We start from the raw sequence: 22889 nt of genomic DNA, 5'->3' as shown, positions 1-22889 counted from the left end.
GTGTGGCATGCCCTTTGACTAGGGAGGTGTGCAGGGGGAGGCTTGCACGGAGACTTGGGTGCCAGAGAAGTGTGGTGAATGCTGCTGCCCTGTTTGCACTGTGTGGTTTGCAGAGCACGTGGAAGACCTGCTGCTGCTCTCCTGGCAGCTGATGCGGGGTGGCCGGGTGCTTGGAACGTACCTGTCCGTGTTTGACATCAACCAGTGGTACAGAGCACAGATGCCCCACTCCTTCAGGTAGGCCCCGATAGGTTCGTCTCTCCGCCTGTGTAGACCCCCAGCTTCACCCCCAGGAGTTACCTGTTCATTTAGTACCATGTAATTTTTTGCATTTTTTGTGCTTTTGCATGCTAGCGAAGTGCCCTTCCTACTCGGACTTCACCATGGTATCCACTCTGTAGTATGTAAACAAAAATGTGGCAGAATGATGACAAAGCGCTTACTGTCAACTTGTGACGCTCACTTGGGATAATGGAAACACGGCCTTGAACAATGGTCTCTTGACTTTCCAAGAGCCTTGATAAGACAACTGCTTAAGAATGCACATGTCAAGAGCATACCTTGGTGTTATGCATACTGCCTGCCCTCCATTGTTTGGTCCCGAGTTTAGGTTCTGTCTCTGTAACCTGCTTGTGGTTCTCCATGTGGTTCTCCATGTGGTTCTCCATCTCTCACCTCTCCATGTGGAGGGGTGAGAGGTGTCCTTGGGAGCACAGGCATTGCATTCTGCTCTTACCTGCAGGGGCAGCAGTCACCAGCTGTGCGCCTACATTGGCCTGTTCTCGCTGGTTGAAGCCGCAGCCAACTGCGGAAGCCACACAATTCTGGTGAGTCATAGTACTGTCCAACAACAAGTGTTTTCCCTTAGTTGCCCTGTCTTGTTGAAGTCCTTGCATCAGGACTGTTAGCACCATTCATTACTATATTTAATTGGGGTGTGCAAATATTCAAGAGTTCAGATACGAATCGAGCATGTTTGTTTCTGGTTCACATTCGTATTCGAGAAATTGATATTAGAGAATTTTCAAGTATTTGCAATTTTCAAATTGTTTGAAAATTTTTGAATAAGTGTCTGCTGGCTCCGCACCGCGTAGAGGGCGCCACGGTCGAAATGAGAGAGCAGTGGCAGCACAGGAGGAGGAGAGAGGAGATGGTACTACTTTTAGTTTGTTGAGGGGCTTTACTGCTAGCAGCCCCAAGAGATGGCAGCTTTGGGTGCAGAAACTTCAGATTGGCAAGCCAGTCACAGCGTCAGTGGTCGTGTTTTCGCGGCATTATCAGAGAGACAACTTCAGAGACAACTTCTTCCTCTCAGGTTAGGACTGTGTGCCATTGTAGCTTTCTTTGGTTAAAATTGAATGACTACGGTGACAATCGTGGCTGGTCATAATTGGTGCCCGATGCAGCAACTGCATTGCTCGTGAAATTGTATCTTATCGTAACCAGAGCTGCAATAACGCGCCGGCGTTATATTTTTTTCCCTCTTCGCTTTATGTGTTTTTGCATTTGTGTCGGTTCGTTCTAAACACATGTGTTTCACAGTCCTCCAAAATAATACCTCAAAGACAAGTGACTGCAGCGGCAAGAGACCAGTGCATTTGAGAAAGTATGAGCCAGCGAGGCAGGTTGAGTAAAGTCGCCGACAAGGTTTAGGCTTACGGGCTAGACCCGACCTGTAAATTGTACTGCATCAGTTCCATGCCTACGAATTGGTTTACCAGCATGTGCAAACAGGAACGGGAGCCTGCGTCTACTACCCGCACCGTCGCGCCTCCGAGGGCGTGCTCCAACTCGATGGTATCACGTTCACGGCGCAACATACAGACGTGAATAGGCTTGTATTGGAGCGCTTGAGCGGTCCTCTGTACAGCTAACAAAACGAACTTTTACAGCAGGTACTGCTTTTCATGGTCAGTGATTGCGCTGAAGCAAAGCTGTATAGACATAAAAGCAAATGGTGCACACTGCCCTTAACACAGCACTTATGCACAATTATTCCACAGCACACCGATCCAGCGCCCTAAACAAGTCTGCTCACAAATGTCCTACATACAAGGATGTGTCTTGCTCGACTGAAGTGATGGTCACGTGGAAATGCTACTGGGGTTCAGCTAGCTGAATTGAAATCCAAGCACACGACAGTTGAAAGCGATCGAACGGTTTTAGCTTTCAGCGTCATGCTGTGATTTCACAAAGCCTTGCTTGCCTGTAACAATGCAGCAGTAAACCCGAGATGCGCTTCTGTTTTGCTGATTTTCCCGCCGTATTGGAACTCAGCGCTGGCAGTTTTGCATCGTTAAAAACGTCGTGGAGGTCAACGATCTCCAGTTTGTATCAGTCTGCGTTAAGCACAGAACCGATGACAAAGTCTTGGCTAAAGCTAGGCGCTCACCTTCAGTGAAAAAGCGTGGCTCGATTGTGCAGTCAAGGAAACTTATTAATCCGCCCAGGCTATCGTACACGGTTGCCATCTTTGCGGTTGCCATCTTGGCTCGATTGTGATGCCGCCTATAGTTAGTGAAATTCGCCAGTGCATCACTGTGCAGGTCATGTTTTTTTTTTGCATGATGCTGAGTCAGTCTAGGTGTGTTCATTGCAGTTGTGAAGACCATAGGCTGTTTTAAAAATGTGGTCAACAATATGTGCCCGTTTATGTTTTCATGAAATTTTTTTTCGTGCTGAACAGATATTTGGTGTTTGGTTCAATATTCGAAATCGTTTTTTTCTCCATATTCATATTCAATTCGTGTTCAAAATTTTCATTATATACGCGCCCCTATATTTAATGTAATGCTGAATGGAAGTTCGACTGCCACACAGTGGTGTGATGTGTTTGCATGGCATTTTCAAAGGGGTGCTTTTCACTGTTCGAAATACATAGTCATCAATTCAACATATCTGGGATTGACATGCTCATTCTTCTTGGGAGCAGTTCTGATACGATGAGCAGGTTTTCATGGGGCCTTCAGATGAGCCTTAAATGCTGCCTGCTGTATTTCACTCTGTCTTGCGCGCCACTCTTTGAGTCTGCATTTTGTGCGTGTTGCTCTGTGTCTGTGCATGGTGAAGTGTACAAATGGTCCAGCACTTCTTTGCCCGCAACCTACCTATCAAACACTACTTATTGTGGGGTGTAGTGATTTCGCCCAGTGTTGGCTACCATCGTGCCGTTTCTTTCATTCCATGCTTGCATTTATTGTTTGTAAGGCGCCCGTGTACCAAGCTCCTGCGTTCACACTAACAGTGGATGGCTGTCTGCGAGAAATTCGATTGCCAGTGGAAACGCTGCATAAATCTGAGCAGCATGTTACACTTGTAAAGTGTAGGATGTTGTTGCTTGTCCTTTGAAGAGTTTTGATATGTTCAGCAAAAGCAGCCAGTTTATTTTTTATTTGTCTTGCGTCCTGCAACAACTCCTCACTTGATTGCGTGTTTTGTGTTGTGCCTTCTTTTTTCCCTAAAGGACGTCCGTGTGCTGCCGTCTTCCATCAGCAGATTCTGCACGCTCGACCCCATGATTGACCAGACGCATTTCCCGTCGTCGCTTGCATTCTGTGAGTTGTGGTACACATTTTACTGCACTGTTGTGTTCTAAAACTCGTCATTACAAAGCACAGGCGCCTTTTTGATCATTGGAACTAGGCGGCGTTTCCTGCAGAGATGCTTAGCCGCTGTGAACTTGGCATTCATATAACTGGAGGTCTCTTCAGCGCACGCTGACAAACTAGCTCCGTACTGTGGACCTGTTCGTTTGGGCGAGCGCTGTGCAACACTGCACTGAAGCGCTGATACGTTGGGCACAAAATACGTTGAATTTTTGCCTTTGCTGTGTCTTTAGCAGAATTTATATAATTGCAGAAATGCTGTGCAAAAGTATGGCGAACGTGCGGAAAATTTAGCACAAATGTTGGGCACTTGCTGAGTGTTTGGCTGCAGCTTGAAGAGACAAACTTCTGACCAGAATACGTTGCGGGACTGTTGAGAAAATGAGGGCAGTGTTTGCCTCGTGTTGATAGAATAGGGTATGATGTTGCCAAATTGAGTGAGGAACTTTAATTTGGCGTGGAGACTGGCGTCAAGCAAGGTGAAGTGACGTTCTGCAGTGGGGCCTCAGTTAGTGTACCCCCCCACGCAATTTACAAATGGAATTGTGCTGCCTGTGAGGCACGCAAAGTAATCTGGAAAGCTTCCCAACCTAAAGCTGCCTGTCGCTATGGTTAAAGCACATTTCAAATGCCACCTGACACAACCACCACCCTTGTGAACCATTTAAGAGGGGGGGGGGGGGGGGGGGGGTGCAGACATGCGGCAGAAGCAGGGTTGATGGAGGACGCCGGCAACACAAGGCGAATAGCAATGCCAATTTCTAAAATTAAATTTTTTTACGACAGACGAGCATGCGGAAAGAGGCGGCAGCGTCGCACTCCCCCGCCCCATGCATAGCAGCGTTGCCGAACTCTCCTTATCAACGTGATCGCGAAATGCTTCTCTATGTTGCAACCTCGAGTAATGGCGTTTTACTGTTTAATGGTATGCCATTGGTTTTTCATTTTGGCTTTCGTTCTGCGCAGTCCTTTCGAGTTTTCACGCGAAAACTGGGCGCAACAGAATACTGCATGTCACAAAAAAATGCGGACTATTCTTGAGTTCGCTATATCCTGGTACCAGTTGCAGGTGTGTGCTAACATTGGCTTCCTTATCCTTGATGGCAACCCAGTGGCTGTGGCGTTCAGCTCCCGAGTGGAGTTGGTGAATTCAGTCATGGCGGCATTTTGATTGAAGCGCAATACAGACATGTCTCTTCATTACAGAGAGCCCCGCACTGGTGCTTTGACATGTAAAAAACCTGTATGCGCATACTTTTTCTCGCTGTGATATCAGAGTGCTTCTGCTTGCTTTCCTTGTTTCTAGCCTGTGTCTGCCTAACTGTGGAAGGCATCGTCGCCGCATCATTTCTGGGCCTGCAGCAACAGGTGAGTCAATGCCAGCCAAGTGTGTATTTGAGCTTGAAGCCTCAAGCCAGTGGTATGCTTTTTGTGCGCAAGGTTAGTTAAATTTTAAAGAGTTAGCGTTGTAAATCTTTCGACACCCAGATTGTTCCTCTTGACTTATGAATAATGAGGGTTGGGGTCAGAAATTACCCTGGTGCTTTTTCATTGGTTATATATGGGAAGCTTTCGCAGTCTGCTGCTTCTTGCATCGTTTTACTTCATCTCTGCTTCGCAGCATTTGGACTTCTGGTTCGTTGGCCGAGACCTAGCTTTACAGTGTACTAGAAGTACAGACAGTGATAATAGGGACAGCACCTTGGGGAGGAAGTTGCTATGCTTAATTCCCGAGCTTGTGTGTTCAACTTATAGACTGAAAGCCCATTATCTGATTCTGCCTATTGATTACATTCTGGCTGACATTGCTGTCCAGTAATACCCCTGTCAAGCGCACAAGTTAAGTGCGCTTATGGGGAGTGCCCTTTGGGCTTCGCGGTGCTAAACGGGAAAGCAAAGTGCACTCGTGAAAAGAAATGGCGGCACGAAATGAGCGGAATTTCTGAAGAGGTCGACGGAAAAGAAAAAGGAATCATAATAATTGATTGTTTAATGTGATAGCGCAAATGAAACAAGGTTCAACAGTTTTTAACGATGAAAAAAAAAATAAATAGAAGAAAAGCCAAGACCAGCCAAGACTATCCAGAAATGAGGCAACAAACAAGATGGCAGCGGGCAGCGATGTTGCATCTAATCTCGTTCCTTTGTTTTGTTGCTTCGCTTGTGGCTATAACAAATTTTTTCTAACATATTGTTATAGCAAGCAAGTGACTCTTTGTAAGTGCAGGCCACCGCGGTGGCTCAGCGGTTATGGTGCTTGGCTGCTGACCCGAAAGACGCGGGTTCGATCCCGGCCGCGGCGGTGGAATTTCTTTGGAGGAGAAATTCTAGAGGCTCGTGTACTGTGCGATGTCAGTGCACGTTAAAGAACCCCAGGTGGTCGAAATTTCCGGAGCCCTCCACTACGGCGTCTCTTATAGCCTTAGTCGCTTTGGGACGTTAAACTCCATAAACCAAACCATCTTTGTAAGTGCACTTTATTTTGCGCTCTTGACAGGGGTTTAAATGACACGAGCACACAATTCACAATCATAGTGGCGAGAGAAGTGCTCCCTTAATAAAGTGCGTCGAGGTGTGCGGCTTTGTACAGGTGTTTGTAGTCACCATAGCCACGTGGATCACAGACAGATGAGACTTTGTATTTGCGGTTTTGTTCCCCCTGCTTCTCATCACTGTGTCCCCTCGCAATTGGACAAATAGCCTCGGGAGTGAATGTGTGAATTGGGCTTTGCACTCACTTCTGTGCCTTCAGCTCCTGCACAACATGGACAGGGAAGGGTCGAGGGGCCTGGCCTACGCGGGCGACCTGTGCGTTCGCTTTTCCATCGCCGGTCTCATCAGCAGTGACCTTCGCCCTCTGCTGTGGCAGACAAACGATGCAGTAAGTGCCCTTGGTGTTTTTCATTCGTAGGGGGCAGCCGCCGCGGTGGCTCAGCGGTTATGGTGCTCGGCTGCTGACCCAAAAGACGCGGGTTCGATCCCGGCCGCGGCGGCTAGAATTTCTTTGGGGGAGAAATTCTAGAGGCCCGTGTACTGTGCGATGTCAGTGCACGTTAAAGAACCCCAGGTGGTCGAAATTTCCGGAGCCCTCCACTACGGCGTCTCTCATAGCCTTAGTCGCTTTGGGACGTTAAACCCCATAAACTAACTCATTCGTAGGGGGCTGCTCTCGCGACCCGCTCCTTAAGGGAAATGGTTGGGCCTCCGTGACTGGGCAGTGGTGTCGAGCTCTGGGGCACAGAGCAAGCTGTTTGCTGAAAAGTTTTCAGCGGTCCAAATGGGCTGCAGATTCTGCCCACTGTTGTAGAGACACAGCAGTTGGGCTGCACTGTTATTTAGGGGCGTGCAGGTGAACGGAGAAATTCTGCAGATCACTAAGTTACTAAAGTTCCTCTCTGGGGACACTAGTCACCGTACTTAATTTCTCATTCAGGCTATGCTTGCTAACCTTTAGCATGTGTACTTGGAGTAACTGACATCGAATAAAGGATTTGCGTCAAACTGTAAACAGTAGTTACTACAGCAAGCTCATGTGAAAAGTGTATGCTAGAGGCAGTGCACAGGCAATGTGTAGCCAACACACCAACTAGCCCAGCTTTGCGCCTTGATTGTAGCATGAAGTTTTTCTTCGTGGCTTGCTTCAGAAAAGGGTAGATTCATAGAGCATGCCTGAAGCATGCATTTGTCATTTGTTGTAGAGTTTAATGTGTGCGAAATCTGTTCGTCAATGCCTTGTCTGCTGCGCAAAAAAAAAAAAAAGTCAGCTTTGAAGAATCAGTGCTGTTGTGAGAAATGTGAGCAGTATCATTCGGTTGCATGCGGGCTAGCTTGGAAATCCAAAAGCAAGCAGGGGTTCGTTGCTTTGCCTGTGTTTTTCTTTGTTTGAAGTACGTTATTTGTGCATCTTCCCTCCCTTGTGCGCACAGGCAGCCCAGAAAATGTTACTTGAGGTAGCCCTGGACCATCGGTTGGTGGGCTTCCTAAAGGACTGCCTCCGTGGCCATGCACACCAAGCTGGTGAGAGTGGTTTTTGCGGTCTCTGCATGAGGCTGTTTCCTGGTGTTAAGTTCTGGTTTGAGCAAAACGCAGCTTGGCAGCTTGTGTGCGTGTGCGTGCGTGCGTGACATTGCTTGGGCAATTTCCCCCGCAACAAACTGTTTTTGGAGCAGCTTCCATTTCAACGAAGTTTGCAAAGTAAAAATTAAGCATCACAATTTATTTTGCAATTTAAGTAATGTATGAGGCCACCATTTTGTTCATTTTCATACTTACAAAAGGATTTGTGGCATTTAGAGAGTTTTAGCACAGTGTGATCAGTGATCCACTGGTACTGTCACTCGGAAGAGCAGGAATCTTTGCTCTATCGATGTCTTTACTGTATTTGAGTTGTTAGTCATGGCATGGCTCTGAGAATGCTGTCTGATGATTTGGCTACTTGCTAAACACATATAGTGTCGGTTTAGGGAAGAAACACATGGAAATACCTTCCATCCTGCTTTCTTTCATAGCACGTGTACGTGCTGGGAAAGAATATGGGTAGGGCATGTACAGTAATACCTCGATGATTTGGACTTGAAGGGAGTAGTGAAAACACCAGATTTATCTTAATGCTGGATTGCCGAGTGGCCCCAAATAAACTAATACAAATCATTTGCGTGAAAGTAGAACCTATTTGGTGATGACCCGGGCTGTGGGCATCTCCTTGGAATGAAAAGTGCTTAAGAACGGTGATTTTTTTGGAGTTCTTTCAGATGCTTTATTCGTACATATAAGCGGGAGTGTCCGAAGCACTACTGCTCCATAATAGTAAGGGTCTTTGCAACTTCTTTCAGTGTGGGATGCGGTACAGTCGCGGGTAAAAAAGATTAGCACACGTGACGGAACACCAGAGCGCCGGAATGACAACGCGTGGCGCTGCGGGTGGTGAAGAGGCTTATAACGAGAGTGCCGGGCCGTTCCCATTCTACAGTATTAGGGGGGGTTCAGCGGACTGCCACGGACCAGCAAAATTACTGGCTAAAAACAGCGCTATCATCTATTGTTCCTGCGAGTTCCTTTTGCCAACCGTCGCGGACATAAAAAAACAGTAATAAAAAGAAGCCATCTTTGCTCATGATAAAAGACAAAATAAATGCCGCATGCACAGTCACGTAGGGTCGGCACTTCAACGCTCGGGCGGTGCACGCTTGATAAAGCTTACTTCCTGCCGTCCCCCCCTAGGCTGCAAACATGGAAACGGCCCGTTAGGCAGGTCTGCGTATCACAGCGCCGCGTGGTGAGATATACGAATTCTGATCGCCAATGATCTGTGCTAATATATTTCGCTCGCGACTGTACCACTGGAGTTTCTTCACAAGTGGAGCTGCCCGTGAGCAGGCTTCACTGCACTTTTGGGGTGTTAGCACATAACAAACGTAGAATTCCTGCGCGCTCAAAGAACGGAAATGCCACGTGGACAGAAGTGAAGCAAATGCGCTTGGCATAGGAGCGGCAAGATGCCTTCGAAAAACAAAACAAAAGCAAAAGAACAATGAAAAAGCAATAGTCTCTCTAAACTGTATGTGGCTGGCTGATATGCACGGCTGCCACAGGGTTGGCAGTGAAGCTCCGAAAACGAAACTGTGCAGCCGGACTCTCCCTTGGTGTAGACCATCAGCAGTGACCTGTCTATCGTCAACACGCCTGCCGTTGCTTGCACCCCATATGGGCACACGGAACAGTGTCATATGCAGTTCAGGCCTGAGGTCGAATATTTGTAGGGTCGCTTGTCGAGCAGGTCACGCCTCGGCGTTTCGATAACTGATGCCAGATCCGGGGCATCCGAATGAATTAGCTCCTAATGCCATACACTTAACATGGGCTTTTGGCAGGAGTCTGACGGCAGTCTGAATTATGCGAATTAATGGGGGCTAAATTGATGAGGTTCTGTAATGTAAAGAGAAAATAATCAGTGGTCCCTTATGGTAACAGTGTTTCAAGAGAAGGCACGAGAAGATAGCAGAGGGCGGCAGAGAGTCGTGTGGATGGATGAGGTTAAGAAACCTAAAACTGCAGTATAGCCACAGCTAGTGCACGAGTGCGTTAATTGAGGTCAGGAGAACCTTTTTTTCTTGTAGTGGACATAGGCTGCTGCTGCTGCTGATGATGATGATGATGACCTACCTGTGCTGTCTTTCCTGTTTCGTGGTATTCGTGCCGGCTGTTGTGCGTGCTGATTCAAGGTCCATCCTTCCCTCTTGGGAAAGAAGTTCTCACCTTGTCTTACTGGTTGCCCTGTGGCTAGCACATTTTCATACACCATGTGTTTTGCAACTTCTAAGGACGGCTGAGAGAGCTCCCTTGTGAGTGGGGCTTCTTTGCTTGCCGCCTGCAGGTGACCCAGCCTCGGAGCCACTGTTGCCCTTTGTGCTCGACTGGATCTACAAGAAGGTCAAGGAGGTCAAGGCTTCCCTGGACGCGCTTTGTGAGTGAGCAGTGAGAAGTTTGCATGGGGCTCAATGTCAACATCTTGTTGGCACTTGCTAGCCGAGCGTAGCTTTGCTTTCGCTTTGTTTTGTTTTTTTAGGTTTCCGTGAATAGTTTCATTCGCAGATAATATAGCCTCAAAATAAGCCCGCAGAAATAAAAATACGTGTGGACTATCTGTTACTACGGATTACTACGTATTACTCCGCCGATGGCAAAGCGGCAAGCCTCCACGGAGCTGGCTGAAAGGCACTCCACGCGTTGGTCGACTCTCCCCACCGTACGCGGAGAATTAATAAAAAAAAAAGGCGGGAGCCGAATGTTAATCAGATTTGATTAGGGAAATCGCCCGCACAGGGCAATAAATTGAAGTTTCTAAGAATGCTTGGAACGTGTAGATTGAGTTTCCGCGGCAAAAAGAAGAGTTCAGATTCCTCTTCAGTGCACCTTTAAGGGAGGAACCTGGTCTTAGAAAAAAAAATGTGTTTGTGTGCTGATTCCAAATACGTAATTTAATGTTATGTAAAACAGGTTGTTATGCACTTGTTTAATATTTTATGTAACTTTTTGCTGAAAGCATTCAAGAAACTTTGCTGCATGGAGCTTGCTAGAATGCATGCCATAGGCTTTTCTTGACATGAAGCTATGTAATAAGGGTAAAATTATTATCCTGCCTGTCATAGAATTTGAGTTTCAGGGTTTTGAAGTTGGCACTTCACAAACGGGAAGAAAACTTTGTATTCCCATTTCTGTCGCAGGGACTACACTGTTTGCCACTGAGAGGCGCCGATGGTGCTGGTGCGCGGGGCGTCGTGTCAACGGTTTTCGCTCGTTGCGATCAAAAACGTAGTTCGTGTTTTATCGTCATGACACTTTCGCCTGATTCGGCCGTATTTCAAGTAATGCAGCTCTAGTTGATGGATAGCCAGTGTGGCGAGTTCATTATATCAAGGTCGACCACCACAATGCGTTCGTTATATGGAGTTCGCAGATACACATGCTTCTGGGGTGGTGCCATCTGGGAATTGAGAAACTTCCTAATAGTTTCAAGGAATTCACTCTGTGGAGGTTCGTTTCATCCAGGTTTAACTGTGTTTGGAATCAGCGTGCAAAAAATGCATGTTTGCTGGAGACTTCATAATTGTGACTTGCATTGCATTGCAGATGGGCCGCTATTCGACTGCTCTGGTCAGGACGGGGTGACGACCGGTCAGCGCATGCTGATCCATCAAGACGAGCTGCGCATCTTGCACCAGCTGCTGGGGGAAGCCCGGGGCATGCAGATGGGCAGTCCAGGTGAGCTTACCTTGGCCCCTGCTGGCTCATTGGCAGCAGAGATTCCAGGCAGATACAGTTGAGCCTCGATATAACGAACCTCGATAGAACGAAGTTCGCGATACAACAAACTTTTTTTGTTTCAGTTTCTTGCTTCCATTGAAATGCATGTGTTTTTTCCCTCGATTTAACGAAGTGCTTTCGCGCCGCAGTTTCGATGCAACGAAGTTTTCGGGAGCACAGAAAAACTATTTTGGAAGAACTCCGCCACTTTGTAAAGTAAATTGAAATTTTGTTTTGTAAAAACGTTTTTGTAGAGGAAAATGTTTCCCCACTGCGGCGCCCCGGGCGGTGCCGAGCGCACAGACGTGTGAATCTGACGTTTCCACGTCTAGAGCAACGTTGTCAATCCAATCCAATCCAAGCCTAGAGCGTCTCGCTGTCGTTGGCACGAGAAGGCACGCTGCGGCAGTCGTTTCTAGCTCTGATCGTGGTGCTCTTTTCTGCAACAATGAGTGGTGCTCCCCGGAAGAGAAAAGTGCTCTCTCTTGATCTTAAAGTGAAGATGATCAAAGAAGTCGCCGCCGGCGAGAAGAAAAAAAAAGTGGCCGACAGGTACGATGTCACGCTTTCGACCGTTTCGACCATATTAAAGGCGAAGGACAGCATAATGTGCGCTGTCAGCGACAGCGGCCTGAGTGGGACAAGGAAGAGGCTGAAAGCGGCTACTTATGGCGACGTGGAGAAAGCCACATTCGCGTGGTTCTTGGAAATGCGCGCTAAAAATATGCCTCTGAGTGGTGCAATACTTCAGCAGAAAGCCCTGGACTTCGCAAGTGTGCTTGGATGCGACGAATTTAAGGCTAGCAGCGGGTGGCTGCAACGTTTTAAAGAGCGCCACAATATCGTTGGCAAAGTGATCAGTGGTGAAAGTGCGGAGGCGAATGCCATTGGAGCTGCTGATTGGCTCCGTGACAGTGTTCCAGGCATTCTCGCCCGCTATGACATCGCGGACATTTACAACGCCGATGAAACGGCATTATTCTATCGGCTTTTGCCGAAGAGGACCCTGGCTCTAAAAAATGAGCGTTGCCACGGCGGCAAACAGAGTAAGCAACGACTAACTGTGTTGCTATGTGCGAACATGGACGGAACCGATAAACGCAAGCCTCTGGTTATCGGAGTTAGTGGAAAACCGCGTTGTTTCGCTGGAAGATCGATGCCTGTCAAATACGTGAGTAATACAAAGGCGTGGATGACACGAGCCCTGTTCAGCGACTGGCTTAAAGATCTGGATGAGGAAATGGGCCAGCAGAAGAGAAAAATCTGCCTTCTCCTGGACAACTGTTCAGCGCATCATGTTGACGTGGAGCTTGCAAACGTCGAGTTGGAATTTTTTCCCGCAAGTTGCACATCTCTAATCCAGCCACTGGATCAAGGTGTGATAAACAGCGTAAAGTGTGCTTACAAGAAGCGCATGATCGAGAGAATTTTGCTCAACATGCGCTTTAAACGGGACACCAAGATTGACGTGTTTATGGGCATAGAAATGCTATCTGCGTCCTGGCAGTCTACGAGCAAGGAAACTATTGTGAACTGCTTTAGAAAGGCTGGCATAAAAGCTGTGTGCGACTCTTTGGATGCGGCAGACAACGATGAAGCGAGCGAAGGAGAGGAGTTTGCACAGTCAGATTTCGCCGATTCGTGGCAGCAGCTGAGCGACGAAGGCGGCGTTCCCAAGGATGTAAGCCTTACAGACTTCATCACCAGTGATGAATATGCTGTCACAACGGAAGAAATGGACGACACGGCAATAATTGAAAGCGTTCAAGAAAAAAACGTTGTAGAGGACGGTGATGACATCGACCAAGGCACCGAGGAGGCAATGCAAGCGCCTACAGCAACAGAAGTGCTCAATGCCATAGACATTTTGCGGAGGCATGCCGGCGTGCATGAGCATGAACAAGCATTGGTAGCGGTAGCCACCTACGAACGCTTCATTACGCAAACGCTCATGAGCAAACGTCAGGCAAAAATAACTGACTTCATGACTGCATCATGAAGTGAGTTGATGCAGTCATGAAGTCAGTTGCCTTTTGCAAAGGTTTCAATAAAGGTTCTTCGTTTCTGAACTTGCGTCAATGTCGCCCGGTCGCGGTGGTTACGGCGCTGGACAGCTGATCCAGACGCGGCGGTTGCGTTTCGACGGAGGCGAAATGCAAGGCGCCCGTGTATTGCGTGACGCAACACAGGTTAAACCGCATGTGGTCGTAATTTTCGGAGCCCTCCGCTACACCCTGTTCGGTCGACAGTCGCCAAACCACATCCGCTCCTCCATGGCTGCACAAAGCCAGCCCAACCACCTGCGCCATTTTGCGGGGCCTCCTACTTGCACGTCCCATTCCCATCAGCCCCCGCGAGAGCACGTGATGGATCGCAGTGTTGCTTGACGCCATTAATGGATTTCCGCGCCGCTCGGTTTCGTTTTCGGTGATGCCGCACGCTTCGTGGCATGTCTTCGCAGCAACACGCGAAGCTCACTTTAATTTTTCAATGGCGGCATTTATCTCCATCTCTCAGTCAAGATTTCGCGATGCCCGCAATTTGCTGAGAAAACAATGCAAGGTAATGGGTAACAAAATGCACGGCGCCGTGGGGAGCTGCTCGGCTCTACAGAACATTTCAACTGAAGCAATATTTTGAGATTTGCGATTTCGAGGTAACGAAGCTTGATTGAACTACTAATGTCGCTCTATTTGCTTGTCATTTCTTCTAAAATCGGTTGTAATATCGTCAAGAACGCACGTGAGCGGAATAAAACAAAATAACAATGTTATTTGAATGCACAATTTCATTAGCGGCACTGAAGGACAAAAACCTTGATGCAACGAAGTTCGCGATATAACGAAGTTTTCCCCCGAAACGTACTGCTTCGTTATATCGAGGTTCAACTGTACTTGCAGTCACGGCTTAATAATGGGCAGTTGACGTGGCAAGTTCATTATGTCCAGGTCAACCACCGCAACACCTACGTTACGTCGTAGAGTTTACAATTGCTCACGCTTCAGTGGGGCGTTGGGGAATTGAGAAACTGCGTAATGTCAAGGAATTCGCTGCATGAAGGTTCGTTACATCCAGGTTTAACTGTGCAGAACTGTGCGTGCTTTCCTTGTTTTTACTGCTTTGACTTCTTTGGGTGTCAGGCTTCTTGGGCGACCAGGCCAGGCATCGCAGCTGCTCTTGAGTGTAGTTTTTTATTCTTCCGAATGTGTGGGAGATTTTGACTGATCTAGAAGTAACCCTGCTTGAAACTGCATCATCTTGGACACTGCGCTAAGAAGCAGCCAGTAAGCTTCTAATGAGCTGATGAATAATGTTTTGCACTCCTTTGCATTCCTTTCCATTCCGTTCCTCGCATAATGTTGTGAAAAAACAAGCAGTCCGCCTTCTCGCGATGGATCACCAGACCATGCTTTGAGGAGATTTAACGAGGCAGTATGTTGTCCATAAAGAGGCTGCTTATAACTGTTTCAAACAAACGAGAGGAAACTATATTGGATGCCAGTGTTGAAAGGTGCAGTGCCCGTCTTATAATCTCTGCCCGGAAAAGCCAGAAATTGGCACTGGCTTGCTTTTCCTGCCTGGTGCCCCACTTGGGTCATCTGCGGGTCTAATTGATGAGGGAATTATTTCAAACCTGGATTCACCTACTGCCATCTCGTGGCTGGAGACTGCGGAGGTGGAGTGGTTTCCTGAGGTGGCTGTGGTGGTCCTTCTATATGTGCAGGGCTGGTGGCAGTGTGGCACGATGTGGCTGGCCTGCTGTGTGGCCACCTGTCGGTGCTGCTCTTCCTGCTGCAGTGCGGGGTGCTGCCAGACCACCGGGTGGGCGAGGGCTCCCTGGCGTACCCGTACACCGCCCTCCAGACCTGGTGCCAGCAGACCAGGTCTGGCTCATCACGCCCTCTCTCGAGCATGCTTTGGGGCAGCTGTGCTTCGTGCAGTGCGCCTCCTTCTGCTAGTGATGTTTGCAGCGAGCATCTGTGTGGGCTGGTGTTGTAATTTGCATAGTGTCATCACCGTCATCATCATTTATCCCATAAAGGCCCCTTAGTGGGGCCTCTTTGTTCTTGACTACCAGTATTTCGTAGTATATTTAGTTTGCAGCTTAACTTTATTGTCTAAACTTGCTTCACTGGCTAAAATTTGACACTCGCACTTCTCTGCTTTTTGCGGGGATTTCACAGGAGACATTGCCCTGGAATGCAGGGCCTTATTTTTCACAAAACTAAAGAGTATATTTCACAGTAGCTAAGCTCGGACTCGGGCAGGTAGGTTTCAGACCGACACTGAAGCATGGTCCCCTAAATTCTCACTATTGCAGCTTTGGTCTGGGACTCGCTTACTGCTGGTATAACAGAGATGCTTTGGTGAGGGCCTTGTGTTTTGCTTGACTCCGCTGCAAGGGAGTGGCACTGTAACTCAAGATGGGCAGTCGCGTGATGCTGGTGTGGGTCTGCACAGGAGTGACCGGGGTAGGAAACTGCTGGTGGACGTGCTGGTGGAGGCGGCCCTGGGAGATGCGGCCTACCCCGGCAGTCCCCTGCGAGTGGGCTACCCGCCACCAAGCATTCACAGGGCTACCGACATCTACCTGATCCGTGGTCTCGAGCCGTGGGCGCCACACGTCGTCGCCTACTACCTCCTGCTGGACATCGCTGCCATCATCTTCCACGACTATCCAGCGGTATGAGTCTCTCATTCCTGATTAACCACTTTTTGTTGCGGTTTTATTTCTAAAATTTTTTTTTAGCGCTGGCACCACTCGCCTGTGCTGGTCGGCTGTGGAGCGCATCGGGCCATCTAAAGAAGCCACATTGCTGAGTGAGGCGGAATGCGTACTGTTATCGATCGCAGGTACCATACAAGTGAACCTCGTTATAATGAAGTTAGAAGGGCCTGCCAATTATTTCGTTATAGCTGTGGCTTCGTTATAGCTTGTGCTGACTGAGCTTCCAATGGGAATCGTCATTCCTTCGTTATTTTCATTATTTCTTTATAAATCGTTTCATCATAGCGAGGTTCGACTGTACAGTAATCCCTCGTTATAACGATATCGCTTTATTCGAAATTTCTTCCGGTCCGGCCCAAACGCATGCATTTTAAGCCGCATTACTCGAAGCGCACGAAGAGCTTGACCCGCTTAGAGCGAAGTGGCGAGCGGAGGCATTGCCGCCGCCGAGCGTAGGAATCGCCGCCGTGGCGGCGACCCTTTGCGCATGCAGTGTCAAATTAATACCGCCGACGAATTAGACTCATGCAGGCATAGAACAGGCCACAAAAGTACCAAACCCACGATCGATGACCTGCCTAGTAACGGGCGCCAAGAGTGCCGATCGAGTGTCCCCTGCTCAGCAGGGCCAAATTCCATGGTGCAGCGCGCCCGAACCGTTAATCTCAGTCGGAAGCGCATTCCTAGTGTTCCCCGTGACAGAATCCACAAGAAAAGTTTTCCTCGCGCTTTGCGATTCCAGAAAACCGCGGTGTCTTGGATGCTGAAAAGTGGCCAGTCATGCTCGATTCACGCCATTCGACGAGACAAATGGTCTAAATGCGCTGTAGGGTCACTGAATTTTGTTGTTACGGCGTGGGACATGTGCGAAAAGCGAGCGCGATTCACCGCGGCGCGAAGTTGCGAACGCCGTCGCAGCGTCCGATCGCAGCTCGCTGGCTGCGTCATGTCAACGACGGGCCGCCCGCGGCAAACGCAACGACGGGTAGCGGGGGCCAACTCAAGCGCGTAGAGCCACAGTGTCATGATGACGTAGGGCGTGCTCCTTTGAGCCGGGCCCACCGGGCCGGCCTGCCCACGGCCGGTCTCGGCGCGCGCTCGCTCGCTCGCGCGTCGAGACCGGCCGTGGCCTGCCAGCCTTTCGCTGTGGCAGTGCTCCGAGGAGGCAGAGACACTGACCTTGAGCCGTTGCCTAGCAACCGCCACAGCTAGCGGACGCCACGCGGCGTCATCCGCCAGCTTCCTCGCAGTTGTGGTGCAATTAAATCTCCACTGTTTTAGCTTTTTTCGAGCGGTCGCTTATATCGAATTATCGCTTATAACGAATTTTTTCGCCGTCCCGCTGACTTCATTATAACGAGGGATTACTGTATATGCTCATTTAAGGACCGTACTTTTTTTTCCCGCGGTTCTTACAGGGGTTCGGCACTTTTTTGTAAAATTTTTTGACTGCAACAACGCCTTTAACTACGTGTTACCCTTTTATGTTGCTTCCCACATTTTTTATTTCGAAATTGAGGAAGGCCCGCCGAATCCTTCCAATAGATTATGCATTAAAACTATGGAGCGTAGCACCTCACGCCCAACAACTGGGGGGAATCAACCACCTGGAGTAAAACGAGTTAGGTTGCTAGATAAGTTTACTAGCAAACACCACGGGGTCCTAAGTTATTGAGATTCTCCAAAGATCTGGCGCTCGAATGACATTAATGATGCCTTGGCCGGTGAGTTAGCACTGATGCTCCGCATGTTTGCCGTTCCAGGCAGAGTCCGGCGCATGGGACGATGCGTCCGTGGTTGTGCTGTCACAGGCAGCTACCAGCTCCCAGCTATTAGCTCCCAACAAAGCATGCCACGCGGGAAAGATTATGCGCACATGAAACAATTTTTTTGTCTTTTCTTTTTGAATTACTGGCTGCCAAGTTGGGGGTGCGGCCCTTGCACGAGTAGACATGGTAATTTGGGCATGAGAATACGAGTTAAGACTCTCTCTCTCACATGCTTGCGCTGTGTAACTTGTGATCTGCTCTAATTCGTGTCGGTTTTCTTTTCTTTTTTTTGGTTATTCAATTCCCCCCCCTCTTTTTTTCTTTAAAACCTTTATGATGTCCTGTGTTAAAAAAACTGAATCCGGCTTAGTAGCTGACCTTGGTTTCTTCTTAGTTCAAGCCGTATTCTATCGCCCCCTCCTGTGTATTTGGCCTACGGCCTCCCTCAACTTTTTTTCTTTTGCAGGTCAAAGAAAAGCTGAAGCGCTTCCCATCTGCATTTTACCTGAGCGCTGATGTGCAAAGCCTTGTCCTGGGCATCTGGCACCTCGATCATGGCAACTATGAGGTGCGGAAAATGCATCTTAGAGCAGCTGCTGTTGAGGATTTCGAGCGCTGAGCCACCGGTAGCTTGTCATCTGTACTGTAGTCTTGTTTGCTAAGCTTGTGAATTATGGATCAGAATACACTTTGCAGCTCTTAAAGTGCTCTTTTGACAAAGTCTCGTGCCCAGTTTGCAATTCACGTGAAGGCTTCGTGTCGGGCTCCACTCATCCTTTGGTTTCATGAAGGCGAAATTCTGGAGGCCCGTGTGCTGTGCGATGTCAGCGCACGTTAAAGAACCACAGGTGGTCGAAATTTCCGGAGCGCTCCACTACGGCGTCCCTCGTAGCCTGAGACACTTTGGGATGTTAAAACCCCATAAACCAATAAACCAATCATCCTTTGATTTCTAAAGCTCTCATCACTGTTATTTGTTCTCTTAGCTTTTACACTGAAACCTGTGCAAAAGTTTGAAGTTGTGGCATTTGGTGGCTGTGTAGTGTACTCTTGGCCTCAGACTTATCAGCAGAACAGTTCCCTAGAGGTTGTTGGCTTTCAAAATGCCTGTGAGACGTGGAAATTGATGCTGTGGGATCTACAGGGCCAATGTGCTGAGGATTGGACATAACTGCTTGTAAGGCTCAACAGAAACCAACCTAATGGCATGGAAGAGAGCTGTTTTGGCTATCAAGACCCACGGGGAAGGGCAGCTCACACTGGAGAGTTCAAGATGGCCGCTGTGATGAATTGTAAAGTTCACCGTTGGATGCTGCGGCCACACAACTTCACCAACTACGGGAGGAGGTCCAGGCAGCTTACTAGTTGCTACCACTCTGTGCAGGAAGGGGTGAAGAGCCTGCTGCAGGCTCAGCAGCTGGCCGGGGCTGAGCTGCGGCCGCTCCTGGCTGCCCTGTGGGGCCCTGCCGTGCGCCTGCTGCTCCAGTGCCAGCCCCCGCTGGCCCTGCGCTGCCTGGACCACCTGCAGGCGGCCTCCACGCCCGAGCAGATGGCCCTGCAGCTGGACGTGCTGCTGGCCAACGGGTGAGGGGCGCCGGCCTTTTGTTGCGACAGCAACATTCCTGGAGCCTAGCTCGGCTCGTCACGTATGCTCGTGGTGGTGCGGCTACCAAACAACCTTGAGTCGCCGTTGCCTAGCAACCAGAGTTACTACCCAAGCTTACACGAGTTACTCAGGTAAGCTCGGGTAGTAACTGGCGTAAGCTCGGGTAGGCTCAGACGAGCATCGTGCCATCTGCGTGCGAGGTTGCTCGGGAAGAGCAACATGGGTCGCAAAATCCCAACGGGTGGCTGGGATAGAAACAGCCACCTGCCAGTGCAGTGGCGCATCACTTAACTGCTGTGCTGATAGTGGTATATACGAGGACTCGCCCCCATCTATGAATCTTAAGTGGGAATCACCAATTCAGCATACAGGGGCCTTAACCCACTAAAGATATCATGCCACACCCTGTAGTGCCGGAGCTCCCATTTCGCTGTCTGGCCTCTCTGGAAACCAGCGCTGCGCGCCCGCCGTCGCTCAAAGCAGGCCCAGCCTCTCTCGGACATGTCGCGGCTTGCAGCGTGAGTCATCCGCCTTGCTGGCGCCGACGCGGACCCTTCCTCCTCCCCTCCTCTCCGTCGGTGCGAACTCCTCCGACGCTCGCCGGCTCTCGACCATTGGTCTAATTTGAACGGTGGCCAGTGCCGTGACCTGATTGGAGGATTTGAACTGCTGGCGGCCGCAGCCGACACCGGTGGCTATAAAGACGGAGCGGCGCTGAGCCCGAGCAGCGGACGTGCAGCAGAAGAGCCATCACGCCGGAGCTACACTCACCGCCGGGGCCACTGTTCTTCTTTGTGCTAGCCCGTGGTGCTCTTGGCCCTTGTATCATGTAAAAGCCCTTGTACATACTGCACATAAAAGTCATTTGACTCACCGTCGCCTCGACCGTTTCCTGGCTCGGACCACCAGTCTCAACAGTGGTGGCAGCGGTGGGATGCCCCAGTCCCAAAAACCCCTAAGGCGGAGTTTAGGGGCCCGCTCCAATTGAAGAATGAACATTTTCTTTCGTTCAAATTTAATCAGCGCAAACTTTTAGGACGAATACACAGAGGACATGACAGGACCTCTCTGTATTCGTCCTGAAAGTTAGCGCTGCTTAAATTTGAACGAAAGAAAAATGCATAACCCACTAGCCCCGCAATGTGTTTTACTAAGAATGAACACCTGCTTTCGCAGGTCTACTCAGTTTAACTGCGTTAAGCCCCTATCAATTTTTTTTTAGTCGTACGGATGATCTCAGTAGTGTGGTGCCGGTCCTCCTAGGACTGCAGTGACAGAGAACATCAGCGACACAGACAGCGCTAGTCCCTGTTTGTGTCATTTGTCCTTGTCAGTGTTTTGTACTTGTGGGCTTTGTATGCTTTAAGCATCAGCTAGGTAGCCCGAATCGGGCTTCCTTTGTCGTCTTTATTGCCAATGTATATCTGTTGATTCGTAAATGCCTGCGTGATATTCAGATTTGCTTGAACGCAGTGAACGTCTTGGCACGCAGCCAGTTTGTTGAGTAAACCATCGCCTCCGCAGCTCCCATCAAAACATACACGCGCTGTACCATTACTGGCGCGCTGCTAGCCTGCAGAGAGCGCCAATGTTGACAATGCAGAGCGAAGGAACAAGCTAAAAGATGCTGCTCAAAAAACATTTTTATCTCTAGTTAATGCCCAGCGTTTGGAGCTTCTTGTTGCGTTATTGGGTCATCCAAGTGAGCGCAAGTGAGCGGCACTCCGGTGCCCAACTTCTGTAGGCTGCATCCCATTTGCGGGCATTGATGGTTGTGGGATGGCTCTTGTGGGATTGCGCACAGAGCAGTGAGAACGATAAGTGCCAAGCATAGAGTTTCTTACTGTTACCTAGAGGGAAAGCTGGCGGCGCTGCACTTCAGCCACCATGGACGTTCAAAGCATCATGGGGCGGTGAGCTACTTGTTGCGGAACAGTCGTAATTTTTCGGGAACACGGAGTGGCACTACTAAAATTTCTCATTCCAAAAACGCTGTTCGTGTGTGCGCAGACGACTTTCGCGCGAACGCAGTGGGCAAAAACCATAGTAGTGAAAACGCGACGACACACGACGCCAATAAAAGGTTTCACTTTTCCGAAATGCCATTAAAAAACCTCTTATAGTATTTAAGCAACAACATCTTTTTTGAAAACATATTTACTTTTAAAAGTGTGCCTGTTTAGTACGAAATATTAGTTTTTATAGTGTTCATTACTAGGCCAATAGGAGAGCGAGTCGTCTCTAATTTTGGGCAAACTTTGCACTTAAATGCTTTTCTGCTTGTTTGTTGCAATCATTAGACAAGATTTTCAATGTTAGGACGTTTGTAGTTATCAAACAGCTTTATTTCTTGATTATTTTTTGGCCAAAAGTTGCAGTGCAATAAGTGGCTCACCGCCCCATGATGCTTTGAGCGCCCCTGGTGGCTGAAGTGGTCTCGAGGGGTCGCCATGCAAACTCCCATAGACGGGCTGCCAGCTTTCCCTCTAGGTAATAGTAAGAAACTCTATGGTGCCAAGCTCTAGGTGACACTGAATTGGTGACCGCCACCTTCAGTTTAAATGAACTTTCATAGTCGTTTTGTGTGTGCTATGTTTCCTGCATAAAATGGCAGGCTTCGGCTGTTGTCACCTAATTTGGCTATGCTTGCCTGCAGCCGAGCCATCGACGCCCTTGAGCTGGTCCGCAGGAACGGCCACCTGTCCAGCCTGGAGCAGCTGCTGGGATGCATTGTGGCGCTGGCCAGAAGATGTGAGTAGGGCGGCAGGACTTGCCCAAGCAGGCGAGGAAAGAGGAGGGAAAAAAACTTTTATCAGAGCTGAGCAGCGCAGACTCCCACTGCTCAAAAGTACTGAGCTGCAGCTTGGGAGATCAGCAGGGCTAGCCTGAAGAAAAAAAAAATATACACATGCACACACACACACCACAGGTGCAGTGACGTGTGTGTGCATGCATGCTTGTGCACGCGTGCGCGGGAGAGAGAGGAAATGTAAATAAAATTTGTTACGAGACTTTGGATATGCGAGTTTTGCAACTAACGACACTTTATGCAGCTGCAACAAGGCCGGAAAATGGTCGTATAGTAAATTGTTTTAAGTGTGGATGGATAGCCTGTTGAGTAAAGAGTGCGGCATTTGAAGTAGTCTTGACAAGGCCGTTGTTAGATTTACACCTCGAGAACTCGTCTTCTTCAAAGAGTGGTCACCTAGGTCCTGCAAGTACAACGAACTATCTGAACTGAAATGAGCACAGCTCCCTGTTGGACAGTTCCTTGTTGCGCTTCACCTTCATTGCACTGGGTCACATTCTTCCAGTGGCAGCCTTGCACAACACTCCACCACAGGACACCAAAGTGGCACTTGTGAGACCACAGTGAA

At 49.0% G+C, this 22889-nt stretch overlaps 1 protein-coding gene across 7 annotated transcripts in view; it reads left to right on the top strand.

Annotated features, from left to right (window-relative positions):
• Positions 1-22889, top strand: part of LOC149370645 (uncharacterized) — a 79967-nt gene that overhangs the window by 17355 nt on the left and 39723 nt on the right. For all 7 annotated transcript variants that reach the window (XM_089562480.1, XM_089562494.1, XM_089562484.1 and 4 more), the window contains exons 10-22: positions 114-237; positions 743-827; positions 3464-3554; positions 4912-4973; positions 6358-6486; positions 7532-7622; positions 9979-10068; positions 11235-11366; positions 15133-15292; positions 15870-16092; positions 18373-18474; positions 19291-19490; positions 22169-22263. In XM_089562480.1, the coding sequence (XP_089418606.1) occupies positions 114-237; positions 743-827; positions 3464-3554; positions 4912-4973; positions 6358-6486; positions 7532-7622; positions 9979-10068; positions 11235-11366; positions 15133-15292; positions 15870-16092; positions 18373-18474; positions 19291-19490; positions 22169-22263 (1584 nt within the window). The remainder of the gene's footprint in view (positions 1-113; positions 238-742; positions 828-3463; positions 3555-4911; positions 4974-6357; positions 6487-7531; positions 7623-9978; positions 10069-11234; positions 11367-15132; positions 15293-15869; positions 16093-18372; positions 18475-19290; positions 19491-22168; positions 22264-22889) is intronic.

This window comes from Amblyomma mixtum, chromosome 1 (genome assembly GCF_055824585.1).
Source record: "Amblyomma mixtum isolate Tamu chromosome 1, ASM5582458v1, whole genome shotgun sequence".
NCBI lineage: Eukaryota > Metazoa > Arthropoda > Arachnida > Ixodida > Ixodidae > Amblyomma > Amblyomma mixtum.
Note: the sequence above shows the minus strand (reverse complement) of the source record. Positions and strands in the feature narration are given on the sequence as shown.